Source organism: Mustela nigripes, chromosome 6 (genome assembly GCF_022355385.1).
Source record: "Mustela nigripes isolate SB6536 chromosome 6, MUSNIG.SB6536, whole genome shotgun sequence".
NCBI lineage: Eukaryota > Metazoa > Chordata > Mammalia > Carnivora > Mustelidae > Mustela > Mustela nigripes.
Genome location: NC_081562.1, coordinates 85703196 through 85718934, shown reverse-complemented (window position 1 = coordinate 85718934; position 15739 = coordinate 85703196). Strand labels below are relative to the sequence as shown.

The following is a 15739-nucleotide window of genomic DNA, read 5'->3' as shown; positions in this document are numbered from 1 at the left end:
CAGAGAGAGATCATAAGCAGGCAGAGAGGCAGGCAGAGAGAGAGAGAAGGAAGCAGGCTCCCGGCTGAGCAGAGAGCCCGATGCGGGGCTCGATCCCAGGACCCTGGGATCATGACCTGAGCCGAAGGCAGCGGCTTAACACACTGAGCCACCCAGGCGCCCCCAAGAAAAATAAGTTACTTTTAAAAGTTCTTTAAAAAAGAAAAATCAAACTTCAGTTGGGGTATAAAACTAAATGGAAAAATATCAATTCTTTGGGGGTTTGTTTGTTTTAAATATTTTTTAATTTGTCAGAGACAGAGAGAGAGCGCACACGTGTACATGCAGGGGGAGCAGCACACAGAGGCAGAAGCAGGCTCCCCGCTGAGTGAGGAGCTGGATGCGGAACTTGGATCCCAGGACCCCGGGATCACAAACTGAGCCAAAGGCAGACGCTTAACCGAATGAGCCACCCAGGTGTCCTGAATCCTTTGCTCACTGTAGAATTTTGTGCCTGTTCTAGCAAGAGTAGAATGAAATGGCTAAGATCTAAAAAGAAAAAAGTTTCAATTTTTAGATAAAACTATTGGATTTTGGGGGGCAACTGGGTGACTCAGTCAGTTAAGTGTCTGCCTTCAGCTCAGGTCATGATCTCAGAGTCCTGGGATGGAGCCCCACATCGGGCTGAGCAGGGAACCTGCTTCTTCCTCTTCTCCCAGCTTGTGCTCTCTTTCACTATCTCTCTCAATTAAATACATAAAATATATATTTTTAAAGACATTTCTTTAAACACAAAAACAAACAACTATTCTGCCATATATCCTGCCCAAATGTCTTCTCCAAATCCCCTTTAAATATTAAATCATCAGTGGATCTACAAAGCCTCTTTCTTCTTTCTGCTCTTTTAAATATTAGCTGCTTTGCAAATATTTAGCAAATGAAAATATTTGACAACAGCTCTACTTGACAACAGCTCTACTCAGAACTCAAGATCCTATTAAAATAATTAAAAAAAAAAAATCTGTTGGAGCACAATGACCAGCAATCGCTAAATATCAAGATGAAAATACCACCCCTGATAATCTGCAAAACTATTATGAGAATAGGGAGCTGGGGCTCTTACAAACTCACCGTATGTGAGGGTGTAAACCGGTTTCCCCGTCACGTCCAAGGCAGTCAGACAGGGGCATTTCGCTTGCGTGGTGCCCCAGCGCTGCAGGGCCGACTCAAGAGCAGGAGGCCAGTTACAGATGACTCCTAATGGCTCCCCCTTGACAGGAGTCATCTGCCGTCCCTCAGGTTTAGGCTGGTTGGGGTCTGGCTGAGGTACTGTACCAAAAAAAACACCCCAGGGGTTATAAAAATATTATCTGAAATATATACAAAGAAGTAACGACTCACACAACTCAGGTCTCTAATCTCAAATATACTTCCCTTTTCATCTTTGCTTGGTTTAAACTCTGAGGAAAGAAATTATATTGCTAAAAATGGCAATCCACAAACTGGGGCTGAATTCACCTTCCCACATAATAGTGAAATCACATTTAATATATTTTATGTAATAAACAAATCTAGACTCTAACAAAGCAAATCACTGAATATACAGAAAAGCACAGAGCATACATTCCTTTTTAGCCATTTTATAATTCTACTCAACTGGTTTGTATTTTTGTTTGTTTATTTATTTATTTATTTTTAAGATTTTATTTATTTATTTGACCGACAGAGATCACAAGTAGCCAGAGAGGCAGGCAGAGAGAGAGAGAAGAGGAAGCAGGCTCCCTGCGGAGCAGACAGCCTGATGTGGGGCTCAATCCCAGGACCCTGGAATCATGACCTGAGCCGAAGGCAGAGGCTTTAACCCACTGAGCCACCCAGGCGCCCTCAACTGGTTTTTAAATCTTTAAATCCTTCTAATCCAGAAGTGTCTGATGTTAGAGAGCCAGGTTCCACTGCACTGGATTATATTTAATGAGAAAGCATTAAGCTTTGAGTCAGAAAACCCAAATTTACATTAACGTTTTACCAGTGTGACCTCAGGCAACTTGAGTCACTTGAACCTCATTTTTCCTCATCTGCAAAATGGGGATAGTAACACTTAGACCACAGGGTCATTATTACACTTGATTTTAGCCAAAAGGCCGAGATGGGATCACAGGGTTATTATTAAATTCAAACAGATAATGAGCATGGATGACAGTGTTCCAGGTCTCTGAACCTTTGTATACATCTTATCTGGCCAATCCCTTTGCTCTGGGTACACTTGCACTCATCCTTGTCAGGATGCAGCTCAAACAGCAGGTTCCCTGGGCAGCCATCCCCAGTCATTCCTTCCTTCGTGCTGCCCCACTGTGTGGTAGTCTACCCAAATGAAAGCACTGAGGATCCTCAAAGGCTTCTTTTCCTGTGTAAGTTTTTCTCCCCTTAAGCCTGACACCTTCTAGGAAGAAGGCTTGGTTCTTTGTCTTCTTATTGCCTATGGTACCTATTACATAATGGTAGTTCAAGTGATGTTAACCAATGACATGAATGAAAGTGCTAGATTATTAACAAGGTCATTCCAGAAACTGGAGGTGAATAGTATTTCATATTTTTTCATATAAATAAAAGTCCTCCCAATTTTTCTAATGAACAAATATTAAAATAATAAAAAGCAAAAAAATTCTACTTTTTTAAAGATAATTTACAAATAGAACAAAGTCAAGTTATTTACTACCAATGATATATACAGGATTTGATAAACACTGAGGAAATAAATGCTGTACATATCATTCTTTGAGTAAACATTTATTGTTTCTAATAGGTGCTACGTGCAAGGCGCACAGAGGTATCTGTGTCCTCACGAGGTATCTGGAGTGTAAGGGGGATGAACACACATACTCAGAACTAAGTAGAGAAACATGAGCAGTGCATGACTAGAGACATTATAGGGAGGGCAGAAGGAGGCCACATCCCTTGCTTAGAGCACTGAGACCCCCACGTGAACTGAGTCTTAGAGGAAGGGTAAGAATTAGCCAGGTGAGTGGGAGATAAGAGAAGAGGCACAGAAAGGAAAAGAAACAGAAGAAGCGGCAAGTATTAGATGGATAAATGAAATGAGAAATAAATTTTATTTTAAAGCCCAACTTAATGACAGACTTGGAAAATTTACTTAAAATGTTTTGATTCTTTTTTCTACTAACATAAAACTAATGAAATGGTTTCACTTCCCAATTCACCGCCCGAGGTAAATAATGTTTCAGTTGCCTTTCTGCTTTGTATAGTCCCAGACTCTAAACCACCATATGAATTAAAAAAATAAACATGGGTGATTCTAAATAGTTTTGTTTTTATGGACAGGCTGTATCTATGGTAGGTATAGTCTTCTGGTCATAAAAGTGTGTTTTTTATTGCCATCTACTAGGCCTCGATGCAGACCCTGGGGGACACTCTTTCAAAGGTTTGCAAAGACATGAGGATATTTTTCTTTTCTTATTTAAATAAGCAATTTAAAAAAGCAAATCTTGCCTATTTATAATAAGCGGAAAGCTGTTAGTGCTATTCTGCCAATGAAAATTGTTCAAGTATGATTCCTTTTAAACCGTGATCTTCATTTGCCTGGTTAGTACACAGTACTAGAAATACTGGGGAGGCTATTACTAGTATGAGTCTCTTGAATATCAATATATGTAGGAAGACATCCATAGTTCAATGAATTTAGTGACTCCTGAAGGAACATAAAGTCATCTTTTTTTTTTTTTTAAGATATTTTTTTTTTTTAAAGATTTTATTTATTTATTTGACAGACAGAGATCACAAGCAGGCAGAGAGACAGGCAGAGAGAGAGGAGGAAGCAGGCTCCCTGCTGAGCAGAGAGCCCGATATGGGACTCGATCCCAAGACCCTGAGATCATGACCCGAGCCAAAGGCAGCGGCTTAACCCACTGAGCCACCCAGGCGCCCGGAACATAAAGTCATCTTAACCCCATATGTCAGGTGGCTTGTTGGTTCTGGCTGCATAAAGTGGGCTAAGACCAGATCTAGACTATTAATGTGCCTAGTTCCATTAACATGTCCAAAGTGATCAAGCCTACTATATTAGTCTCCAGATGTAAAAATGAACTACAAGCTACTAACGCTCGGCTCGGTTCTTTTTTTTTTTTTTTTAATTGATTTATTTATTTTCAGAAAAACAGTATTCATTATTTTTTCACCACACCCAGTGTTCCATGCAATCCGTGCCCTCTATAATACCCACCACCTGGTACCCCGACCTCCCACCCAGCTCAGTTCTTTTGACAAAACCTTTTGTTAGGAAGATCTGTTCATCATCCAGCTTCAACAATTATCAAATGGCCACCTTCCTTTCATCTATACTCCTACTCATCTGCTCCCAATCCCTCCTATTAAATCCTAGACATCACATGACTTCATCCATAAATATCTGTTAAATTATTAAATAAAGAAATCACTATTACCACTTCCTCTATGAAACTTTCCATAACCACAGAGGTGGGACTGATTTCTGCCCTTCTCCCAGCTGTTGTATTACTTGATACATAATTATTGGTTAAACTATGCTTTCATGTGTACATATTTTAGTACCAGTCTAATGTGTAAACAGTATGTAGGAGTGGTTGTATTTTCATAAATCTCTGAACTCCTTTCACCATCCACCACACTATCCTGTAGAAAGCAGACATATGTATGACTGACTCATTTAACAAAAGGATTGTATCAAAAAAGACTGGGCTGCGGGGCACCTGGGTGGCTCTGGTTTAGTCTGCTGCCTTTGGCTCGGGTCATGATCTCAGGGTCCTGGGATCGAGCCCTGCATCGGGCTCCCTGCTCCGTGGGAAGCCTGCTTCCCTCTCTCTCAATCTCTCTCTCTCTGCCTGCCTCTCTGCCTGCTTGTGATCTCTGTCTGTCAAATAAATAAATAAATCTAAAAAAAAAAAAAAAAGACTGGGCTGGGGTGTCTGGGTGGCTCAGTTGTTAAAACAGCTGCCTGCGCTCAGGTCGTGGTCCCAGGGTCCTAGGATCGAGCACTGCATCGAGCTCTCTGCTTGGGAAGAAGCCTGCTTCTCCCTCTTGTGTTCCCCCTCTCATTATGTTTCTCTCTGTCAAATAATAAAATCTTAATTTATTTTTTTTTCAAAGATTTTATTTATTTATTTGACAGACAGAGATCACAAGTAGGCAGAGAGGCAGGCAGAGAGAGAGGAGGAAGCAGGCTCCCTGCTGAGCAGAGAGCCCAATGCGGGACTCAATCCCAGGACCCTGAGATCATGACCTGAGCCGAAGGCAGCTCCCCAACCCACTGAGCCACCCAGGCGCCCCTAAAATCTTAATTTAAAAAAAAACAAAACCTGGGCAAGTTTTGGGGGGGTGTTAAGGAGAGACTTTATTTGAAAGGATTAAGGCAAAGTGGGAAGGAGGGGAAGGACTGCTACAATAGGGAGAAGTTGGGGTGCCTGGGTGGCTCAGTCGTTAAGCATCCGCCTTCGGCTCAGGTCATGATCCCAGGGTCCTGGGATTAAGCCCCGCATCAGGCTGCTTGCTCAGCAGGAAGCCTGCTTCTCCCTCTCCCACTTACCCTGCCTGTGTTCTCTCCCTCACTGTGTCTCTGTCAAATGAATAAATAAAAATTTTTTTTTAAAGATTTTATTTATTTACTTGACAGATAGAGATCACAAGTAGGCAGAGAGGCAGGCAGAGAGAGAGAGGAGGACACAGGCTCCCTGCTGAGCATAGAGCCTGATGTGGGGCTCAATCCCAGGACCCCGGGATCATGGCCCGAGCCAAAGGCAGAGGCTTTAACCTCTGAGCCACCCAGTCACCCCAAATAAATAAAATCTTAAAAAAAAAAAATAGGGAGAACTCTCTGACAGTAAGTCCTGCAAGTGTCTCCAACTGGGCAAATTTTTGCATATTCTAGGATAATGCAAAATGCAAACAATTTAAAAATTTTTGTATTTAGGAAAGTTCCTAACTTCAGAGAGCGTATTTTCCAAGGATAGTTCTATGCTTCCATAGGTATCTCTGCCTTTCTCTTCCCCTTCCTCCCTCTTTCTTTTATGCCTGAGATCTGAAATATAAATGATCTTTAGGGAAAGAGGAGCAGAGAACTACAAATTCTTTCAACAAAAATGCTGCCTTGTTCACCCTTAAATCCTATGGTACCTGACAGGCAGTAATTGCCTAAGACATGTCTGTTGAAGGAATATATATCTTTGGTATTATTAGTGCTACCTTCCACAATTTCTTCTGAGTCATCCACAAAAAATTCTTTCAAGGGAGGTCTTTTGGGTCGTTTCAGAGTGTTGAGAAGCTGCTGAATTTTGGTGGATACTCTGCTACTGACAGGAACACCTAGAAGGGAAAAAACAGTAAGTTACAATTCCATTGATTTTAGGGCTATTTCAGCTTCTCGATCCACTTAGGTGTTTTTATTTCTAATGACATTTGGCTTGGGCCCACAGTCTTACTCTACTTCAACTGGGCCAAATACATATAAATATGTATGTGACAGGTTTTACGACAACACAGAACAAATATGGTTCTATTATCGACACCTGCTTCCAGATTTCATCTAATCCTCCTCTTGTCTTATAGCATTCCCCCCCCACCACCACTCATTTTTTGTTCAGAGTATCTTTTGACAATGCAGACTGTCTGAACAAGTACAGTAATGCCACGGGGCAGGCTGTTGAAAAGAGGGGGCTCGAGAGGCCACGCAGACCGTGTTAGCGGGCCAGCTGCCGGGGAGTTCTGCTCAACCACTCAGGCACTGCTACCAGGATGTGAATTTTTTCAGTTTAACTAATATTCCCTATTTAGCTGCCCATAAGAACTCCCTACCATCAGCTGTATCCATAAGGCTGGACCTGTTGGATCCTTTGTGCATGCCTTTAACTATCCCCGAGGGGGGCAGATCAATATTTGCTGGGCGCATTGAGGAAGATGATGAAGAAGAAGAGGTAGTTGTAGTGACATCAGGGGGAGCAGAGAAATTCTCTAAGAGGGGAGAAAACAAAATTTAGAATTATATTACATTAGTAATAAAAAGAATCTTCAAACTTTTGTTGTTTCTTAACAAGAAAAAACTACAGAAACGGCATCAACTGTTATAAAATAACCTTTGATATCAAATTCTACTAGGAAGGTATAATGAGAGAACAAGAGGTTAAGGACAGGCATATCAAAATTACTATTTTCAAAAACTTGAATAGTTTTAGTAAGAGCAAATCACATATCAAATATTCCTGAAAGACATTCTTTCCTACACAGAAAGACAGACTAGTAGAAATTCAATATTAATAATCAGAATAAGATTGTGAGCGACTTCAAAATGAAAACAAAGGGAGTATGGTTGTAATGCTACTAATATTCTAGTCTCAAGCATTTCTTCATGTTTATGTTGGCTTATTATGTTTCTTCTTTCCCTGAACATGGAAGGAACATGGAAGGAGTGGCCAGTACTCTGCTTCAGGTAGGATTCTTAATATTGATAAACTGAATGACATAAGTTGGAGGAGAGCTATTCAACAGGGATGTGTTGCAAAAAATTTAGGAAAACATCTGGAGAAGAAAAGGAAAATTAGAGGAAGTAAAATATATGATTCACAAGAGTAACAACAAGCCATTCAAAACTATAAAAAAGACAAAAAAGCATTATATAAACAATTTCTAAAATAAATCTGGGGGTAAGGTCTCTATGCCCCAAGAGTCTGTTATTACTAGTTCAACAGTTTTTAAAGTTGCAAATATACTAGCACAATATGTTCATTCCAGAAGTTTTTATTAATAGTAGAAAATTGGATACTACCTAAATGTCCAAAACAGGGGAATGGCTAAATAAACCAAGGCAGGGCCATATAATGGCATACCTGGAAACCATAAAAATATAGTATTCTATATTATTTTATATAGAATATTCTATATAGAATTCTATTCTATATTATTCTATATTAATGACGTAAAAGATGTTTGTGATACAGTGCTAAGAAAAGCAGGTTATGAACATTATGTTTAGTACAATTTCATTTTTGTAAAAACAAGACCAAAACCCTACATATTCAATATGCAAAAAAAAAAAAAAAAAAAAAGTCTAGGAAGATACACATTGAAGTGTTACCCATGGGAAGTGGCTTTATAGATGACTTTATCATTATCTGTATCTTCACATTTTTCTATTGGGAAGATGAATTGCTTCTGTTAGAGCAAACATCCAAAAGGTAGTACTGTTAGATAAAATGGTTTCTGCGAGTACCTGAACAAAAAACTTTTCAGAGACTAGTAGAAGCAAGAGAAAAAATATCAGGTCAGATGAAATTATCTTATGAACAAAAATCCAGACAGTTAACTAGGTATTAGAACAATGTTTTTAGTAAGCGAAAATGCTCTCTTTTAGACAAATGGGGAAATAAAACCTGATCCAGCCATGGCTCTGCTGCTTGTCCTTCCTAAGAGAAGAGATGATGAGCAGCGCACCTGTAGTGTGTAGGTTCAGTGAATTACAGGGCAGGGCCAAGAGTGCAAGACAAGGCACCAACTGTTGGCACTTAGCCTGTTAATGTGGGCAATCACACCTTCCAGGTAGCTATATTCCTTACTAATTACAGGCCTGAATTACGAATTTTCTAAGTTTTTCCTTTCAGCAATCAATTAATAGATTAAAGATATATATATAGATAGATAGATAGATAGATAGATAGATATAGATATGAGAAGTCACTGATATGAAACTTAAGACACCACAGACACATGATGTTCAAATACATTACTTAGTGTGATATGTACCAATTTAGCAGAAGCAGAGATCTGAGCTGTCTTTACCTGCAGATGTCACAAACTCTTTAAAAAACACACATGAAAACATAAAGGCAGAGCGAAGCAAAAGCTACACTCCATACAGGAGCATTAGCAGCGGGTAGCAGCTCACAGAGCACTCACATCCTCAGCCTGCACGCCCCAGTTGTAGCAATGACACAGCAGCAAGGACAATAAATCCAGTCTTTAAGCTAAAGACAAAGGGCTTCACTATATTGTCTTTGTACAGAATTTGTTCAGTTTTTTGGGGGTTTTGTTTGAGAAAACACAGGTAGCAATACTGGGAAAATATAAGATGTTACGTATTTTAATACCTTTTAATACATGGAATATTCTCCAACAGGGATAAACCCTCCCTAAGACTGGTGTTATATCTTGCAGCTTGAGTATTGCTGATGGAAATAGCTATGGCTTCAGGTGGGCAACACTATGCACCAATAATGCAGATGATACCTAACATTCCAAATGTATTGCTGGTGTTTCCTTCTTTGACCCATTAACTGTTATGTTCTTTCTGATTCTCTTAGGCCATTCTAAAAACCTAGTACAAATCATAAACTACTTCCTGAAGGTGGGGAGCCAAATGGAACATAATTTGAGCTTCTAGGGTAGATCCAGCTCCTACCTATTCGAGTATTGGCAAATACATCAGCTAGAGACCCACTGGTTCCTTTGACCTCTCCATGGGACAGCGTAGAAGATGCGGATGAAGAAGTGGACGATCCCTGAATTGAACGGTTGATCCAGGACTCAGCATTCTGTAAGCTCTGTTGCAAGGCAGCAGAGAGCGCAGCTTGGCGTCTCAGAGAGCCCTCATCCTCAGAGGCCGAAGACGTGTCTGTGTGAAATTAGAAAAAAAGAAGTTCTCGATCCTGCCTAGAACAGAGACCTTTCAGTTCGTGCTCATTGATCACACATTCAATTCTGACACCAGCAAAATATTTGCATTTTTTTCCCCCCAGAGAGACAGAGAGATTGGGCGGGGGGGGAAAATGGGGGAGAGAGAATCCTAAGCAGGCTCCATGCCCAGCATGGAGCCCAATGTGGGGCTTGGTATCACAACCCTGAGATCATGACCTGAGCCAAAATCAAGAGTGGGATGCTTAACCAACTAAGCCACCCAGGCATCCCTATTTACATTCTTAAGGTAGATTAGTATGTAAAGTTTCTCAAGAATCTCAAGGAAGTCTATGGACCAGAACCTGCAAAAATAAAACAGCCTAAATCTGTAAGTAATTTTAAGTTCTTAAAAAATCCTTTTTAGAATATTTAAACTTCATTCACTGCTTTTCTGTTCTGAACTTAATCAGGTTCTAAATTCTTCTGGTTTATCTACTTATATTCAAGTAATACTCAAGTGCTTATATAGCTTCCTCAACCTCTTAATTAGAGAACCTTGTGATAGGTTGCTATGCTGATTTTGACAAGTACTTTTTAATTAGAGTCTATTTAAAAGGAAATGATCTTGATAGAGCACTATAAAAATTTACTTTTGTTAACAATGACTTAAGTGTCAAACAGTGAGTTAGGTGCTGGGGAACTAGAAATGGAATTAGAAACAGTGCTTAGCCTGGAGGCATTCATGGTTCTGTGGAAAAGTGGTCACTCAGCACACAGAAGCTTTTCAAACATGACAGGAGACAACCCTGATCTGTATTGCTCTCCTTAATTCTCAGAGAAGAATTGTGAGAAATTTACGATGTCTGTATTTGGCCTGGCTCTGACTTCAGGAAAATAAGGCCTAAATTAGAAAACCATGTTGAGAAAAACAAAAAAGGAAAAGTTCAACCAAATATAGGATAGCCGAGGGAAGCAGAAGTCAGGAATTTATTTCAAGGCTCCCAGCTTAGGAGGCATACCAGTTAAAGGGGCATTTGGTCTGATCTGAGACAGATCTGTGGACTGGATTTCATTCAATTAAAAAAAAAATTAAACACTCTGTGGTTAGTCCTGCTGAACACTCCAACTCAGCGGAAACTGTAGGTACGCGTTCTGCTTTGGTTCAAAAAGCCAAAGAGAGGGGTGCCTGGCCAGGTACGGTGAGGCCTGCAACTCTCAATCTCAGGGTTGTAACCCTCAATTTCAGGGTTGTAATTTTGGACCCCATAGTGGGTATAGAGATTACATAAAAATAAAATAATTTTAAAAAGAAAAACACAAAGAACCAAAGAGAGAACCAACAGGGCTAAAAGGCTGCTAGCACTTGACAATGGAAATCTCAACCACGAAAGACTAATTTACCCAGAAGCCAAATTTTGCAGATCCAGAGCAAGCAAGGAAGTTAAAATAATGACCATATTGTGGCTTCCTGCTCTGAACCACCTCCACCTTATTATCTCATACTGAAGGAGATAGGAGGCACAAGACAGATTATTTTTATAATCTCCTACATAACTACAATACATGCTGGAAACTATGTTAGGTTCTGGGGATTCTGAGATAGATATGTTCTTGTGAGACCGTGCCCTAAAAAGGCTTACAGTCCAGTACAGGAGACACAATTCCATGGACTATCTCACAAGAGTACAAAAGATGTTAAGAAACAGGGGAAGCAAAGGGTTTCCCAAGAGGGGCACCAATCGTAGTTGAGGATTTCAAGAACTTCTATATAAATGGAGTAAAGACTTTGAGGTGTACGGGGCAAAAGAAGACTCTGGAGAGTAAACAGTGGTCAGACCCCAAAGGATACGTTGATGTGGTTCTTCAAAGGGGAAAGAGATCTAAAATGCAAAACGAGAGTGACTTATGGAAAATATAGAGAAAGAAAAGTAACAGCATCTGTAACTTCTTACTTAAGGAAAGAGGTCTGTACCATTTCCAAAAAATATTCCAACATTTCAATGGGACCTTGGGAGGCAGAGATTTCTGTCTTTGTAAACATGCTAAAGAAATAAATGGGAAGGTGGCATGGGACAGGTAAATCTGACCCTAAGAACAAAGTACTTTCAGGGTCATACAACTCAGGATCTCACAAACGCCACTGTTTTTACAGGCTATCTTTATTGGGTAATTATTTTAAACTGTATTAAGTATAAAATCAGAATAACCCAATTTTCAGAAGACAGTAAAAACAGTATTCTCATGATTAGGTTTATGGAAAATTGGCTTCACTATGTTTCTATATTGGATCAATTATGTAATTAGGTGTATTATTTCAATTCAATTACCTTGCTTGCCTGCCAGTCCTCCTGAGAGTTTAGTGACTATAACTGTGGGCCGGCTTAGTGGGAAAAACATGGCCTTGGTGTCTGTCTTCCATTTGAACTCTGGGGTCCACCCCTCACAAGCTATGTGACTTGGGGATAAAATGATCCATCTGAGAAGGTCTGCTTGTTCATCCCTTCAACAAATACCACTAAGAGCTATACTAGTTGGCAGGAATAAAATGGTGAACAAGGAAGATGTGTCCCTATTCTAATAGGACTTAGAATCTTCGAGTGCAGGAACTCAAGGAAGTGAGCCCTAAACCCAGGCAGACTGCAAGGGTAAGTAACTACTGGTTCTGATGGCTGCTTGGTGGGGGCAGAGCGTGGGGGATGGGGGCAAAGAGTCAGGGAGAGGGAACAGCATGTGAGGAAGCTGGGAGGGGACAGAAAACAATGCACATTTGAAGATCTGAAAGAAATGGGACTAACCGAAGCACAGGATGCTATTACTGATCAAAGATGAGGCTGAACAAGTGGATAGCACTGGGCCGCTAAGGGTCTTTGTGCTAACTGTAGCAGGAGGCCATGAAATGAGACAATGTCCCAAGGCACCCCCAGCAGTACCAGTACATAGCAGTTGGGCAGTAACCTTAGTTCCCCTTCTCCTCCCCAAACGGTCCGCCCTATGTTAGCTCACAGGCACGAACTGGCTATGCAAAGCTTCCAACAGATCACGTATTAAGATCACACAAAATGTAAGCACCACTCAGGGACCGTATCTTTTTAGAAATAAAAATGGGTCCCTTAAATATTTATATGTTTATTTGGTAGTTTTTGGGTTTGTTAAGTAGCTATCACCCAGGAAACTGCTGTGGATTAGTAGAAATCTAGGCAAGATTTAATAGAAATAAAATTATTTTCCCACTGATTCTGCTCCAGCTGAACATGAACTCCTAACTCTTCTAACCATCACAACTCAAGTTACTTGCCTAAACTCTACTCTTATGTAACAGAACAGAAAACAATTTTATTTTTTTAAAAAGATTTTATTTATTTATATGACAGGGAGAGTGCACAAGTAGGCAGAACAGACAGAGGGAGAGGGAGAAGCAGACTCCCCACTGAGCAGGGAGTCTGATGCGGGGCTCCATCCTAGGACCCTGGGATCATGACCTGAGCCGAAGGCAGCTGCTCAACCTGAGCCACCCACGCGCCACCAGAAAACAATTTTAAAAACATGGTTTGCCCTTCGGTTTATAGTTGGTGTGATTTTAACACAGCTACATTTTATACTGATAACCAGAAGCCTAAAATCCATTTATAACCATTACAAAACAATTAGCTTGTCAATTTTAAGGGAAGGAAAGTCCTGAATTTACTGCCTTTAACTGCTGTAGCACTTTTAGTCATTAGCCATGTGTGGAAATGACTTCCCTCTTCTTGGTAGAAAACAGATCTATGATATCTAAAAATGTTTATTTTCTAAAAAAAATTTTATTTATTTATCTGACAGAGAGAGAGAGATCACAAGCAGGCAGAGAGGCAGGCAGAGAGAGAGGGGAGGAAGCAGGCTCCCTGCTGAGCAGAGAGCCTGACTCGGGGTTTGATCTCAGGACCCTGGGATCACAACCGGAGCTGAAGGCAGAGGCTCAACCCACTGAGCCACCCAAGTGTCCCTAAAAATGTTTATTTTAAAAATTTAAACACCTACCCACTCTACATACTAACAGAATAATCTATCCAATCCACTCCTCAGTATCTACCCAAGAGAAAGGAAAATATAGAAGGACTTGTACGTGCATGTTCACAGCAGCTTTATTTGTAACAGGTAAAAACTGGAAAGTACCCAAATGTGCATCAAGAACTGAAAGAATAAACAAATTGTGTGACAGACTGCTATTCAGCAATAAAGAGGAATGAAGCTATGATATACACGACATGGATGAATCTCAAAACAAGTATGCTGAGTGAAATATGACAGACCTCTCCCTGCCCTAAAAAAGTACAATAAAGTATGATTCTATTTATATGAAATCCTAGAAAATACAAACCACTGTACAGTAACAGAAAACAGATCATTGGGAGGAAGAGAAGTAGGATTACAAAGGGATTATGAGGAAATTTTGTGGGCGGGGGATGATGGATAAGGTTCATTTTCTTAATTGTGGTGATGGCTTCACAGTTTTGCTATGTCAAAACTTAGCAAAAAATACACTTTGAGAATGTTTATTGTACGTGGATTATAATTCAATAAATTGTAAGAAGAACTGATTTTAAAAGATTTGTGGGGGTGAAAATGGCACCTTGGTGAGAGGATGTAACATCTCAGTCAGTCTACACAACCTGAGGGATACTGTGCAAGCTGGACACACTCCTGGAAAGACAGTGCCTGCCACTGGTTTCTGACAGCTGATGCCAAAATCAGGCCCAGACATCAGCTTAGAATAGTAGCTAGGTCAAGATTCACTGAAAGAAAGATCTTATCCTAACAAAACACACCACATAAGCTAGCCCAAGAAATAGGAGCTTCAAAGAACAAGGAAAGGAAACAATCACTAGGACAGTTAGTGAATGGCTTCTGACTGGCATGAATTGCCTCACCATGAATGTCCAAACTGGAACTCTTCTGAGAGAAGGGGTACTCCCTGTCAATAATTACTCCAGGGGCGCCTGGGTGGCTCAGTTGGTTAGGTGGCTGCCTTCAGCTCTGGTTGTGATCCCAGGGTCCTGGGATCAAGCCCCGAGTCAGGCTCTCTGCTCACCGGGGAGCCTGCTTCCTCCCCTCTCTCTCACATTGGGAGAGCCCCACATTGGGCTCTCTGCTCAGTGGAGAGCCTGCTTCTCCCTCTCCCTCTGCCTACTTGTGCTCTCTCTGTCTAATAAATAAATCTTTAAAAAAATAATAATAATTACTACAGGGTCACTATATCTACAAGGGATCACCAAACACGGTTTTTCTGTGTATTTCCCCATGTCTATGAAAAAACAGTTCATAGAATCAATTAACATTACAAATAATATTGTTATCCTTTGAACAAACACAGGCGTTAGAGGCACTGGCCCCATCATGGTGGAAAGTCCATGTAAAACTTTGACTCACCCAAAACTTAACTACTAATAGCTTATGGCTGACCAGAAGCCTTTCTGGTAATATAAACAGTCAACATATGTTTCATATGTTATATGTATTGTATACTATATTCTTAAAGTAAGCTAGAGAAAAGAAAATGTTATTAAGAAAATCATAAGGAGGGCTCCGCGCCTGGGTGACTCATTGGTTAAGCGACTGCCTTTGGCTCACGTCATGATCCCGGAGTCCCAGGACTGAGTCCCGCTTTGGGCTCCCTGCTCAGTGGGGAGCCTGCTCTACAAGGGATCACCAAACACGGTTTTTCTGTGTATTTCCCCATGTCTATGAAAAAACAGTTCATAGAATCAATTAACATTACAAATAATATTGTTATCCTTTGAACAAACACAGGCGTTAGAGGCACTGGCCCCATCATGGTGGAAAGTCCATGTAAAACTTTGACTCACCCAAAACTTAACTACTAATAGCTTATGGCTGACCAGAAGCCTTTCTGGTAATATAAACAGTCAACATATGTTTCATATGTTATATGTATTGTATACTATATTCTTAAAGTAAGCTAGAGAAAAGAAAATGTTATTAAGAAAATCATAAGGAGGGCTCCGCGCCTGGGTGACTCATTGGTTAAGCGACTGCCTTTGGCTCACGTCATGATCCCGGAGTCCCAGGACTGAGTCCCGCTTTGGGCTCCCTGCTCAGTGGGGAGCCTGCT

At 40.6% G+C, this 15739-nt stretch overlaps 1 protein-coding gene across 3 annotated transcripts in view; it reads right to left on the bottom strand.

Moving 5' to 3' along the window:
• Positions 1 to 15739, bottom strand: part of DIP2B (disco interacting protein 2 homolog B) — a 224741-nt gene that overhangs the window by 59311 nt on the left and 149691 nt on the right. For 2 of the 3 annotated variants that reach the window (XM_059403106.1, XM_059403107.1), the window contains exons 5-8: positions 9416 to 9628; positions 6820 to 6975; positions 6211 to 6330; positions 1111 to 1308 (exon numbers count right to left, since the gene is read on the bottom strand). In XM_059403106.1, the coding sequence (XP_059259089.1) occupies positions 1111 to 1308; positions 6211 to 6330; positions 6820 to 6975; positions 9416 to 9628 (687 nt within the window). The remainder of the gene's footprint in view (positions 1 to 1110; positions 1309 to 6210; positions 6331 to 6819; positions 6976 to 9415; positions 9629 to 15739) is intronic. The other variant, XM_059403108.1, reaches the window with a different exon arrangement.